Raw genomic sequence first — 14,233 nt, 5'->3', positions numbered from 1 at the left:
TAGAGACACTAAAATCGCATCCTTCAAATCATGCATGTCAATTACAGAGCTTTGCAGAAACAGCAGGAATAACAAAATCAAGATTTACTAAAACACTACTCCCTCCATCCCAAAATACAGCAGGATTAACCAAATTAAGATTTATTAAAAGACTAATCCCTCCATCCCAAAATATAATAGACGGAGGGAGTAACTAATAAGCAGGAGTACTCTACTAGTTAGAGTACATAAGTGGGGATGTAGTGTTCACCAAAGCTATAACGGCACGACCTGTGCTTGATGATGTGAAGCTTGTCGCCGTTGCAGCGCACCACCTCCACACCGGTGAGCATGGTGCAAAACCTTCTATCCCTGTCAAAGTCGCACCAAGATTCGCTGCAGGTCTCGCGGCGCGCGACCATGAACAGCTTAGCGATGCACAATTTGCCGTCGCCGAGGTGCACGACGTATGAGGCGTATGGCGTCTCTAGCACTGCAAAGCCCTTGCACCCGCGGTGCGCCACCACTGGCTGCTGCTGGACGGTGGAGGACAGGTCCCAGGCACCAAAGACGTCATCGTTGGCGGCGGAGAGACCGAACCAGAGGCCGTGCTCGGGGACGTACTCGGCGCGGCCGCAGAAGGGCAGCGCCCAGTCGCCAGCTTTGCTCCACGCGGTGTTGGCCGTGGCGAAGGAGTAGGTGCCATAGCTCTGGGTGGAGACCAAGATGTGGGCGTCGCCGACCACCGCGTACCCACGGATCTCTCCGCTGCTGCCTCTGTAGCCGGCGGCGTGCACGCACGGAGGCGGCGGCAGGGGCCGCCAGTAGCACTCGTCCTCCAGCCTGCCCCCATTGAGGGGGCGTCGGTCACGGTGGATGAGCGCCTCGAAAGAATGCCCCGACCGTCGACCCTGACGGTCGTCACCCTTGTCAGGCCAAGGTGTCATATCCATGAGGTAGAGATCGTCGCCGATGGCGAGCGCCTTGGTGTTGAATTTGGGCGCTAGCATGGAGGGCAAGACGCGGACGGAGTGCTCGGCGGGGTCGTAGAGGATGGCGCGGCGAGTAGTCCGGTCGACGCCGACGATCTTGTCGTCGCTCCTGCGCATGAACTCCGTCGACCCGCAGAAGGTGATCTCCGTCGGAGGCAGGGGGAGGTCCTCCACCACCGTCGCCGCCGACGACGACTGGGGCACGGGCAGCGCATCCTTGGGGAAGAAGAGATGTGATGGGTTGATGCGGCGTAGCCTGTAGGGTTGAGGGCCGTAGCCGGCTTTGTCGAAGATGTCGACCATGTAGAGGAAGCGACGGATCATCGTCGTCCCTAATTTGCTAATGCGGCGGCGGCGGCGGCGGGGGAAGCAAAAGACCGGCGATGGGATCTCAATCTGCGGTGCGGACGGGTGGCTGCCTAGGTTTTTGAGGAATTTTTTTCGTTTTTAGATTTTTTTTTAATATTTACAGAAATAATCTATCGACAAAAAAAATTGCAGAAATAGCCCCTGCTGCCATAATGGTGGGCGGCAAGCTGACGTGGCAGACGGTGGGTCGACCGCGCCGTCTGCCGCCGTCGGCCAAAATTGCGATTAGGCCCTTGCCGCCCATACAGGGGCTAATTGCAATTTTGGCCGCCCATAAAGAGCTTGCGGCCGTACTTTGGGGCGGCAAGGGACCCAGATGAAAAAAGTACGGCCAAAAGATTTTTCTATGTTATGTTAATAATAAATAAAGAAGTATTTATTGGTAAAACTTGTTAATATTGTTATAAAAATGTATTGAAGTTGGTTGTTGCGCAATTTCATATGTTAAGTGAGGTATTATTTTGTACCTTATTCGACGTATTAGTACTCGGATAATTTATATAGGCCTATCGCAGTCTGGGTCATAGAAACATTATATGGACTTAAACAAGGAGAATTATGTAACATGAAGAAATAGTAGTACAATTTGAACATGATACGACTATTTGCATTGCGGTTACATAGATGATATTAGATTCGAACTAGGAGGGAGGTAGTGCAATAGTTGAACACAACGACGATGTAGTAATGGGACAAGGAAGCATGACAGTAGAAATTTCAATATGCCAAGTTGTCCGATAATAGCTAACCCCTACGTGAGGATCCCTCTCCTCTCTCAAACCGCGCTTTAGTAACCCTGTATTGCTCTGGTAGTTCAAGCTGCACAACACGGCTAGGTGGAGTTAGAACCCTTCTGGTGTCTATCCATTCTCTGTATTGACATCTCCTTGGTGGTTCCTGGGAGGAAAGAATAGATGTAAAGCAAGCAAAGTTAGTAAATGTTGTGAGAAAATAAGGATTCATGTAATTAAAATATTCTTACCATGAAATCGTCGTCAAGAATATTTGGACAAACAAAGAACCTTCGACCCAATGTTGTAGGATTTATGGAACGAAGAACCTGACAACGATCACCACACCTGCATCTTGGACGGGCTTCCCATGGAGGGAGTGCCGTAGTTAGCACCCGCCAGTCGCTCTGTTGTTCACAACATTGTCGTTCATAAGCCGCTTTTCTCTATAAGTATTTCTCATTACTTTCCGATGCGAAATACCAGCGACCTTCTTGTAAACAAGTGGTTAGGTCAAGAACGGGATTTTCTGTATCGACCCACTCGATGTATGCGCAAGCCGTAGTGCGGGTCTGCCGAATAGAGTAGTGTTACGAAGAATAAAGCGATTGCCCATACGGAATGAATAAGCATATGCAGATAATAAAATACCTCACGGTCATAGTTAGGGCACCTAAAAAAGCATACAGTACTGGAAAGTGAAGCAAGTAAACAAAGAGAAGACTACTCTACTGGCCCTGCCCCGCGCCGCGACCACGCTTGGTCCTCCGGGCCTGTGCTCGCACGTGGTCCTGGGAGTAGGTGAAACGATCCGGTGGCACAGCACGGGTAGCACGAGTGTCCCGCGGAGGAGTGGCCTGTGCCTGGTCCTGCGTCTGCACCTGCGGTGCGCCTCCCAGCTGTGAGGGGCCAATGACGTCCTCTGTCGAGCCTGAAGCGAAGTCGAAGTCAGTGATGTCGAAGAGCACGGTGGAAGGCAGCAAGCGGTCCGACGAGGTCCAAGCATGGTCCAGTGGTGGACCCTGACTCGACGTGCCGGCTGCCTGTGACGCTCACCCTGCAGCCTGGGAGAAGTGGGCGGCCTGCGTCATAGCGAACTGGGTGAAACCTACACATCGACAACGGGACCCTTGTAAGCTAAGACATAAAATGTATGTAAATTGATTGTGGAAGTAATGTTGTTTTTTTAAGTACCTGTGGGGGGCACAACAGAAGACCTAGCCGAGGAAGGCGGGGTGCTGAACGGTGCACGAAACCCTGAAGCAATCGGCAAGTGAAACGGCTCACTTATATGTGCGAGGCATGTACAGAAATAGTAATAAAAATACTTACCTCCGTGCGGAGGGGGAGTCGGCCTAGGAACGTGCGCAGCTGGACGGGGACCAGTCGGTACGGGTGGCCGCTGTACAGCTGCGTCTGCCCGAGCAACGTCGTCTGCACGACAGGTGAGCACTCGGAGAATCGAGCGCATCGACTCCACCATCCGCGTGTACGTCGTCAGGTGCTCCTCTACGGGTACTGGAATCCCCGCGCCTAAACGTTGGATCGTCGTTGAACCGTCAACGACGACCCGGTTGATGTCGTCAACCTGCATGGTTAATTTGTTCGTAAATATTCGTAAAATTTGACGAAGAGAAAGACATGAAAACATAAAGGAATGGTGCGATGCAGGGTACTCACAGCACGAGCGAAGTCCTGGTCGCGGTGCCTGGCATAGAGGTCTCTAGTGCTCGCAACGTGGGGCTGCTGCTCCAAGGGAGCGAAGGTGACCCTAGTACGGGTGTGTGGCTGGTACCAGCGTAGGTAGGCCTGGTACGACTCCTCAGTGTGTGGCTCTCCCTCGTGGTCCACGACCTCCTCGGTTGCGAGTAACTAGTCCTCAACAAAAGTCGCCAACTTGGCGGGCCAGTCGCCAGCTGACTGCTGACCCTTGCGCGAGTACCTACGAATTAATGTGTAATATTAGTGTGAAACGACAGATGTTACAAATTATTGCAACAATGGAAAGCGTAGTGCAAGATCTTACCGGTGAACAGCAGCTGGGACGGTGGTCGGAAACGGTACTGGAAAGGGCTGACGGAAGCCGAACTGCCGCATCACGCGGAAAGGGGCGTGAGGCTCAACGCAGATGTCGAAGACCATCGGAACCGTAGTCATCCAGTACGCCTGGTCCCTGGTGCAGAGTGTGGACAGACCCAATGGCGCACGAGCCTGGGTAGCCGCGGCACTGTAGGGCTCCCACACGACGTCAGTCGGCAGAAGGCGGTCGAACTCCATAACAAACTCAGGATACGACCGCCTAATCTGGACGTGAGCCCATCGGCGCTGCAATACGAGATGATCGATGTGATGTACAATGAACTTAGCAATTAACTTAACAATACGATAAGATCGATGCAACGTACCTGACGACGGCACCACAGAGTACCCATCGTAGGGTAGTCGACCTCTGGTCGCTCCTCGTACAGTGACTCCTCGTACGCGTGCTGGTCCACCTCAGGGCGGCCGATCGCAATCCTCTCAGCTGCCTAGATAGAAAGAAAGAGAGGGCACCCACCAAAGGTCGCGCTGGGATCCGTCTTCGTGCAAGACTCACAAAGTGCATGGTACAGAGCCGCCAACAACGCGGAACCCCAGCTCCACTGAGGCACCTCGCCTACCGCGGCGTCGGCGATGCTCCTGGCGTAGTGCACGAGTCCCTTGTCGACCGCGTGCCCGTGACGGCCACAGAACATCACCCAGCCAAAAAGCCAGAGCAAGTACGCCTCCAAACATCGGCTGTAGGAGTACTCGTCGGCCTCCGCCTGTAGCTGCTCAACCTGCAAGCAGTCGATAAAATGTTAGGCACCTTAACTGCGGACTAAAGATGTAATACGATTGTCATTTCGGTACAAAAACACTCACGGTGAACTGAAGCAACCACCTCTTCGTAGGTCCAGTGTTGCGGTGGTGTGCCAACAGCTTGAGCGGGAAGTGCGGTGCGCGTTGTACTAGTGCGAAACGTGCCGTCAGATCATCCTGCCAGTCCACAGCCGTGGTCACTGGCCCAACAGCGTCTCCCGCGAGCGGTAGCCCCAACAAGTACGATACGTCCTGTAGGGTAGGGGCTACCTCACTGCACGGCAAGTGAAAAGTGTGCGTCTTTGGCCTCCATCGATCGACCAAAGCTGCTAGGAGGGACCTGTCCACAGTCCATCGTCTAGCCGGGTTCGCGTCGCCGGCCGCAGCCTCCACCAGCCGACACATCGGTAGGAGGCCGGCCTCACGTAGCCTGCAATAACAAATTAATATGTCATTATAAAAAATATTACAGTGCAACTAACTTATAGTAAAACACTGTTCGTACCTCTCGACAAAGGAGTCGTGAACCGTGAGTAGCTCACCGCACGTCCGTGCCCAGAACGTCCCAAGCTGAGCCCCCTGCACCGCAGTAAGGTGAGACCGGTGTCGGTGATCTATCGCCGGGTCCAACAACTGAGGTGTATCCTGACGTGCCATCTCTGAAAAATATAGTGTTTTGTAACACCCTAAAAAAAAAATTCGACCGACAAAATCAAAACTCTAAAAATACGGATTTTCAAAAACTTTTCAAACTAATTGCATCATGCCGATCTTATTCGCCTATTTTACCTGGATTTGATCTCGAAGATTATTAATCGTGAGTAAAGAACAGTTAATCAGGAATAAACCTTAAAAACAAATTGGTAAAATAAATATAAATTAAAAATAAAGATTAGGTGTGGATAGTATTAAATAAAATATTATCGCGACCATATTTGAATCAATTAAATTTAATCGCGATGGAATAAGAATTAACCCTAATTAAAACTCAAATAAATTATATAAAAATAAAATGTGAGTAATATTAATCTAGGGTGAATTCATTAGTTAAGATAACACGAATATTGAGTAAAATGCATATATGTAAAATTAGGAATTGTGGAATCAAATTTATATGGAAATTACACTAAAATCGGGATAAATAGGAAAAGTCACTGTTCATTGCACCTAAGGTGTTCGATGTGGTCCCTAGCCTTCCCCCTCCTCTCCCACCTCTGCCCCTAGCCGCCCCGTGCCGCCGCGCCATCGCCGCTGCCGCGCCGCGTCGCCGTCACCACGCGCTGCGTGCCATCGCCGTCACAGTTGCGTCATCGCCTCGAGCCCCGCGCCGCCGCCTCGAGCCCCGCGCCGCTGCTGCCACGCTGTCGCCGCGCCGCGCGCCCGCCTGCCGCCGCGCGCCCGTCCCGTTGCCGCGCCATCCGTCGCATCGCCGTCACCGCGCGTCGCCGTCCCGCGCCGCGCCGCCCGCCCATCGTGTCGCCGCTGCCACCCCGTCCCGTCGCCTCGCGCCCCGCGCGCCGTCTCGCGCCCCGCGCCCCGCGCGCCGCTCGCCCATCGCGTCGCTGCCTCGCGCCCCGCGCCGCTGCCACGCCGCGTCATCGTCGCGTCGCCATCGCTGTCACACCGAGCCGCGCCGAGCCCCGCGCGCCGCCCCGAGCCCCGCCGCTCCTCCCTTCTCTACAAATACCCCCCCTCGCTCCAGTCTCCCCCCCCCCATCTCACCCGTCCTCCCCTCTCCCCTCTCCACTGCGCCGCCGTTCCCGTGCTGCCGCGCCGCCGTTCCCGTGCCGCTGCGCCGCCGTTCCCGTGCCGCCGCGCCGCCGTTCCCGCGCCGCCGTACCACCGCTTCTGTGCCGCCGTACGGCACCGTCGCCACCGCCGTCGTCGCCGTTGCCGCCGTCGGTGAGCCGCCCTCCTTCTCCCCCCCCCCCCCCCCGCGTCCACCGCCGCCACCGCTCGGGTAGGAGGGAGAGCCGAGAGAGAGAGATAGAGCCGAGAGAGAGAGATAGAGCCGAGAGGAAGAGAGAAAAAGAAAGAGAGGAAAGAAAAGAAAAGGAAAAGAGAGAAAAAGAGAAAAAGAAAAGAAAAAGGAAAGGGGGAAAAAGGAAAAGGAAAAATAAATAGAAAAATTTGGAAGAAAATTAGGAAGGTTAATAGTTTAGAAAATTTAAAATAATTAAAATTTAATTATAGAATAATCATGGTCCCAGAATTGCAAAATTTAATTATTCTTGGTAATTTCTAAAAGAAATCAATTCGCAGTAGTAATTTAGATATAATTAACAATTAGATGAATCTTTATAGACTACTATAGATCATTTTTGGATAATCTCTATAAGTAATCGATTCACGGTAGAAATTCGGACTTAATCGCTAGGAATTTTAGACGTATATTATATTTAATCGTTTAGTCATAGACTAAATTAAAACGTATAATATTATAAGATAATTTTAGGATTCCGTCCGACATTTAGCTCGCGATAGAAATTTCTAACCTATTATATGGATATAATGCTCGGGTAGATTAAATTGAAAACTTATGACAACAAAATATTTATACCCGCAAAATAGTTTAAATCGAAATTGGGTTTGCCGTAGTTCGCGGATAGTGAAGTTAATAAAAAGGAAACGACTTTCGCATTCGACTGTCATTTGGATTTATTCGGATTCTTATTTGAATTCTAACCGAATTCAAATCAATTTTCGCACGTAACTATAGAGCCCGAGGGAGTTGCGGATCCAAGCGAAGGCCAAGACCCGCAAGACTTTGAGCAAGGCAAGTCATCACTATTCCTTGAACATGTTGATCCCAATTGCGAAATTGTTTTGTTTACAAATAAAATTGCATGCAATGATGAACATCCCACTTGTGATTATGCCATGCCTTGATTATTGTTTACCCTTAAATCTTTGTAACCATGTTTACGTATGAGTCCCTAGTCAACTATGACAATTGCTTAGAAATGCTATTCTAGAATTATGCATAATCATATTTATCAAATGCTATATGCTTGGGCAATTACCTTTGGGAAGGTAATTGAGATGCGGCATGTGGAGACATGAGCGCCACATTGCCATGATGTTGATGACATGATTTGTGAAAGGAAAAATAAAATTAAACAACTGTTTTCGACTGGGGCGGACGGAGGATTTGGGTGGTATCTGGAAAAGGCTAGTACCGTCCCCGGTCAATTAAGGACCGAGCCATGAAGTTAAGCATGAAACGACCCCCGTACATCCGCACTTCTCGTATGGGTATAGAACTAGCGGATTAGATAGCCGAGCAGAGGCAGTATCCCTGCATAGATGGTTCACCCCTGAGTGAGGCAGGTGCGCTACGGTGGGACAGCTGTTGAGGTAGGGCCGAGAGGCGTGCCCTACATCGGTGTCGCCATTGGTAGGACTGCCATGAGTGTGTGAGAGAGGGAACTTAACTTGAACCATAATTTAATATGCGTGTGAGACTTCTCTTTCCCGGGAGCGCCAGAACTCCACTCACTGCTAGAAACATGGACGCCTAGAGTGCATGAGGATTTAAGTTCATGGAGCGGGTACTGCCAATGCGAGGTTATCGAAAAGCTTTGCCGTGACGCGTCTCATGTGTTGGGACGAGGCTCATGTGTTGGGCAGTCGCGGAGTGCGGGTAAAGTGTACATCCACTGCAGTGTGAGTAAACCAAATCTATTCGAATAGCCGTGCTCGCGGTTATTGAGCACCGGGACATGTATTACACTTGGCTAGACTCTAAATTCTTTAACTTGTGTGGGATGGGATATTGCATGATGATTTTTATGCTGATGGAGCCACTTCCTGAGAGGCGGGAATATGGACGTCCTCAGAAAACCATAACGACTCAATGGCGGGAAGCTATCCTTGGGATCACAATGGATGGTGGACAGAACCGTCATTGTTTAATATGAACACTGGTATTAAAACTTGATCAGTCCATGCTAGGTCTTAGGCTTGTGAAAAGAATTACAAAATTTACTTTGCGCAAAAGAACCATAGCCATCCTTTGAATTCCTCTGTCATGTGCATCATTGCTGTGGTGGCTTGCTGAGTACGGTTGGTACTCACCCTTGCAAATATAAAATTAATCAGAAGCGGGAGATGAAGCCTCGGAGGATCCCTATGCCTACTACCAGGAGGGAGATGAAGACGATGGTGCTCAGTAGGTCTTAGTACGGTCGTTGCCTGTGGCAATGGCATGCCGCTGCCTGAATTCCGCTGCCTTATCTATTTCTGCTTTTGGATGTATTCCGGACCGCCCGGTCCGATGATTTAAGACTACGCCTGCGGGCTTATGATGTAATAATTCGTATTAGACACTCGTGTATGTGCACTTGGTATTTCAGCTATGAATTCGTGTGTACCAGACTACTTGATCCAGGGAAATGGTATTGTTTACACGATTGATTCCTGTTATAAAAACGGGGGTCTACATGTTTCGTGTTAGAACAATTCAAAAAATAGTAATGTAAAACAAAAGATAACTTGCAAAATTATGAAATAGTAATAAAATCATGAGATTAATTATGTACAACAAGAGTACAGGCTATTTAAATATAGCAAACGTTACTAATGGTACATAACGATGACGTGCAATTTAACATATATGTAGAGTTCAATAATATAACATAACATTACGTGTCGAAGTCCGACATACATCAGCATACCTAAAGACGTTAGGCGCCTTAGTCCGACGTTACATCACGAGACCTAAAGACATGACATGCCGAAGTCTGACATTACACGACGAAACATAAACACATCGATAAGTTCGAAACGAATTACAAGCAAATCCACATGCCGACATAGAACATAAGAACTACACCACGTAGCCAGACGTGGCACGACGACGCCTAGGACGTGGTCGAGTGGAGGTAGTGCCTTCACCCGTAGGGCGAGCTCCATCTGCTGCTGATCCTGATAGTCCTGCCTCCGCCGCACTTGGTTTCTCCTTGTCTTTAGGACAATGCTTGTAGGTGTGCCCATGTTCATCGCATTTGCTGCAACGCTTCACCCTGCCAGCCTCCGACTCGTCCATATCGTTGCGGATGCGACGAGTCCTCCTCCTTCCAGCCCTGCCTCGGAGCTTCGATGGGTCAGGAATATTGAGTACTTCATCGTTAGTCTCTGTGAACTCCCCAGCTATGCCGAACCCATAAATCTCGCCGCTCCATGTATGATATATTGCTTGCTTACTGAAGTACTGTGACACATATACTGTATCTGGTATGCCACACTCCGCTGCGGCAGCAATGACATGGCTGCATGGCCTGTGGAGCAGCTTCGGCTTTGCACAAGAGCAATGACATGTGCCGTCGGCTTTGAGAACACACTCCTGCTTCACTCTCTTGCGGTAGATACCCCTGCCTGCCTTATCTTGACATAGTATCTCAAACCTGTGCTGTTGGGTACCTTGCACTACAGCTCGATGTTTCATGGCCTTTTTACGCAACTCCTCTAGCTTTTTCTGCATGAAAGCTCCAAACAAAATGCTGTTGTTCGGCATAGAGGGAAGAACTGCCTGGAACCGATCCCTAAAATACCTGCATGTCCCATGTAAAATGAACTCCACTATGCCAACTAGTGGCAGTCCACGGACACCGCGCATCACCCAGTTGTAAACTTCTGCCAAATTTGTTGTCATTATTCCATATCTAGCACCACCTGTGTCATACGCCTTGGCCCATTTCTCTTTTGGTTCATGCAGAATCCACTGAGAAAATTTCCGAATCTCCAATCCAGTTCTTCTAACCAATGTTGGACTATCCGTTGGGAGAGATCCAAGAGCTTGAGGGGGGTCAGCAACGGCGGTCGATGGAGCCGCTGCACACTGAACACTGCATTTGGCTGTCAACTCATCTAATCTCTTCCAAAGCTCATTGAATTTTCTCTCTTGGTTCTGATTGCACAGCCTCTTGAACATGTTCATGAGCTCCTTGTTCTTGAATTGCTTGAAGAAATTAGCTCCCATATGACGCATGCACCACCTACTCTGTACATCTTCCCAAACACCGGGGTATCCTCGTTCCATACTCCCAAACTGCAACTCTTCTATCGCTCGCAGAATGCCAGCGTGCCTATCATGTATCAGGCACACATTTGGCCTCATACCAACAACTTTTGTTTTAACCAATTTCAGGAACCAGTACCAGCTGTCGGTATTCTCACTCTCAACAAAAGCAAATGCCAAGAGCAATACCTGATTGTTCCCATCTACCCCTATTGCTGTTGGTATCTGGCCCCGATACTTTCCTGTCAAGAATGTCCCATCAATGCAGAGAACAGGACGACAGTTCACGAATGCCATCTTGCATGCATGTAGAGCTAAGAAGGCCCTTTGCAGCACACTCTTGCTAGGATGTTCAATTGAGGGGAATTTCTTCAATTCGTAAGAGCTCCCAGGGTTTCTTTCCTCGATAACACCAAGCAGGCGTGGCAAATTGTCATATGAGGCTTCGTAAGTTCCAAATCTCATCTCTATTATTTTCTGTTTGGCCCTCCAGGCCTTGGCATAGCTAATAGTATACTTGTATATCTCTTCGATGTGTCGGATTATTGACCTTGGTTCATATGTGAGATTATCGATGACATGCGCATACATCTCAGATGCAACAAATGCACAAGTAATGTTCCTGTGGTATTTCTGAACACCAGGTAAAAAACATGTATGCTTGGTAACGACTGACAATGTCCAATAATCCTTCCATTTCCCCTTATACGCGTGCACTCTCCAGGGACAACCATCTTTTTCCTTAACACACCGAACTTCATATTGCGACCGGTTCGACTTGGCAACCCTAAACTCTCTATGAAGTGACACTGCAAAATGTTTTACCGCCTCCTTCATATCTTCTGCTCTACTATAAATCGCTCCCTGAATAACCTCATTTTCTTTGTACTCCCATCTCACACTATCCTCTTCAGAGACGATCAGCCCAGAAAAATCCTCACTAGCCCATTCTGCTGGATTAATATCCATCTCATCATCTGACGAATCACCTTCCTCTACACGCTCGTTGTCAGAATCCTCCCTCTCCATTTCATCCACAATGGCACCGACAGTCTCCCCCTCGTCGGCCACTCCACCTTGTTGAATGCCCATTGGAGCTACTACGCCCCCGTCCTCTCATGCGTTGACCTCCTCCACAGAAGTCTCGTTTACTTCAGCACTTGGTCCCTCGCCATCATCCATGTTCATCTGCACACCTGGATCCTTCGGGTGAACAAACGGAACCAAAGCTAGAGGCCACCCGCGTTGCAATGCATTTTTCAAATACCATCTCCACACTCGAGAGTTTTGAACTGGCATTAGTTCCCAATAAAAACCCTCAGTTGCCCGACTTACTATAACATTGATTGTTATGTCACTTGTCTGTGGATCAACTCTCAAGCCCCTCATTAACCATCCTTTTATAGAAGGTACACTCCTCTCAGCTGGTCTATCAATTCCCCTTTCTGATACAATAAAATCTGACAGATCTACCCCAGTTGGCCCGTAACGGACGGAATATTTGTTTGTTCGACATATCTGTCAACGAAATAACTAGATCATATTACTCTTTCATGCAATAAACATCTACAACGTAATATCTTCTTGTGTAAGCCAATGCAATGGTAATGTATTGATTCCAAACTAGCAGATCTACGTAGTTACCGATATCTACAATACGCACTTCTAGATTAGTACAACTAAAACCCTAAAAATATAATGCATTTATTCAAACAAATTTTTAAAGAATACACACTATTTAACTCAATAGTCACATATAGGATCTATGAATATTACCTACAATCGGCGTCTGAATCCGGCAGGGCTTCGCCCCTTCTTCTCTTCTCCTCCCCTCTCTTCTTTTTTTTTCACTGGAATTGAGGAGAGAAGAATGAGGGCTGGGGGCTGGGCAGCAGGCCTTTTATAGGCAGCGAGGCCTGCCGCCCAGTCAGAGGGCGGCAAGGGGCCGCCTGCAAAATAGCCGGCCCCGACTGGCTTTTTTGCATTCGGGCCCCTTGCCGCCCCACCAGAGGGCGGCAAGGGTTTTCCTGCAAAAAACCCTCCCTCCGTCACCGCCCGTTCCTCCCCCGTTTGCCACGTCAGCTTGCCGCCCCAGAGGTGGGCGGCAGGGTCTATTTTTGTAATTTTTTTGGCCGATAGATTATTTCTGTAAATATTTTTTTAAAAAAAATCTAAAACCGAAAAAAATTCGGTTTTTGAGGGCATCATTTGTGGGCTGCGGTGGTCATTGGGCTGTATGGCCATGTAGTAAGAATAAGTCTACTCTGCATCCCTTTACTTTACGTCGAGTTTGATTACATCCCTAATCCCAAATACAAGGCTCTACACTATACAAAACCGTGAACTTATAGGTCTTATGGTAGTACAGAGCCCAATTTTCTCTTACGTGGTAGATGTTTAGCGAAAACACCAGTGATCGGGCGCCCAATCAGCGGTAGAAAAATCGGGCGCCCGCCTCCACCCGCGCGCTCCCGCACTGTCCCCCCATACTATTACAACAAATCACCCGCATATCACGGAAACGCTCTAGTAAGGAAATCCGTTTCATTTTTTATTCCATCAACAATGTTTCAGCAAGTGTACTCGTGATGTTTCATTATGTATGGATCAAATGTTATAGTTAATTGAAACATCCTTTCACTATTTGCTGAAACATTATTTTTATATATTATGAAACAACGCCCGAAAATGTTTTCATTGCAAATGTTTTTATATAGTGTGAAGCCAATCTTGCTACGACTTCGTATGGGATGAGAGGAAATTCGTCATGCTCACTGGCATGAGGTGGCGCGCTCCGTACTGTTATAGCTTCGGTAAACACACACTGCATCCCCATTTCTCTACTATAACAAGTAGAGTACTCCCTCCGTCCCAAGATAACTCAATCTAGGATAGGATGACAGGACTCATGCCACTTCAACTGGGACTCATTTTTTTTAGATAATGGAATATGATATCCCGGCCTTTGCTCAAAAAGAGCTACAACCAATTATTACAAAGTTCCACTCCAAAAGAGAGTGTAGTTCAAGACAAGTTGAACACACCGAACCGAAACACACCGAACCGGAAAAGAGAGGACCCATACTAAGAAAAGCAAAACAAAATGTGTAGCTAGAAGGCCTCGTCAAAACCTAGGACTGAAGTTCGAAGCCAATGCATAGACCATTAACAAAATCCTTGCACGAACAGGTTTCTCCAAAGTGGTGCCCCCAAGGAGGACACGACGTGCCACCGCTCGTTCAGAACCGAACAAGGTTTTCACCCGGAGAATATGGTAGGGAAAAGAGAGGGGTTTGCTAAAA

The 14,233-nt window shown here is 48.8% G+C and overlaps 1 protein-coding gene across 1 annotated transcript; it reads right to left on the bottom strand.

Moving 5' to 3' along the window:
• LOC9271372 (uncharacterized) lies at nucleotides 1–1,371 on the bottom strand. Its single transcript, XM_015769291.3, has one exon. The coding sequence runs from the start codon at nucleotides 1,293–1,295 to the stop codon at nucleotides 219–221; it is 1,077 nt and encodes a 358-aa protein (XP_015624777.1). The 5' UTR covers nucleotides 1,296–1,371; the 3' UTR covers nucleotides 1–218.
• Nucleotides 1,372–14,233: the final 12,862 nt, after the last annotated feature.

Source organism: Oryza sativa, chromosome 2 (genome assembly GCF_034140825.1).
Source record: "Oryza sativa Japonica Group chromosome 2, ASM3414082v1".
NCBI classification, from domain to species: domain Eukaryota; kingdom Viridiplantae; phylum Streptophyta; class Magnoliopsida; order Poales; family Poaceae; genus Oryza; species Oryza sativa.
This window is presented reverse-complemented; position numbering and strand designations above follow the sequence as displayed.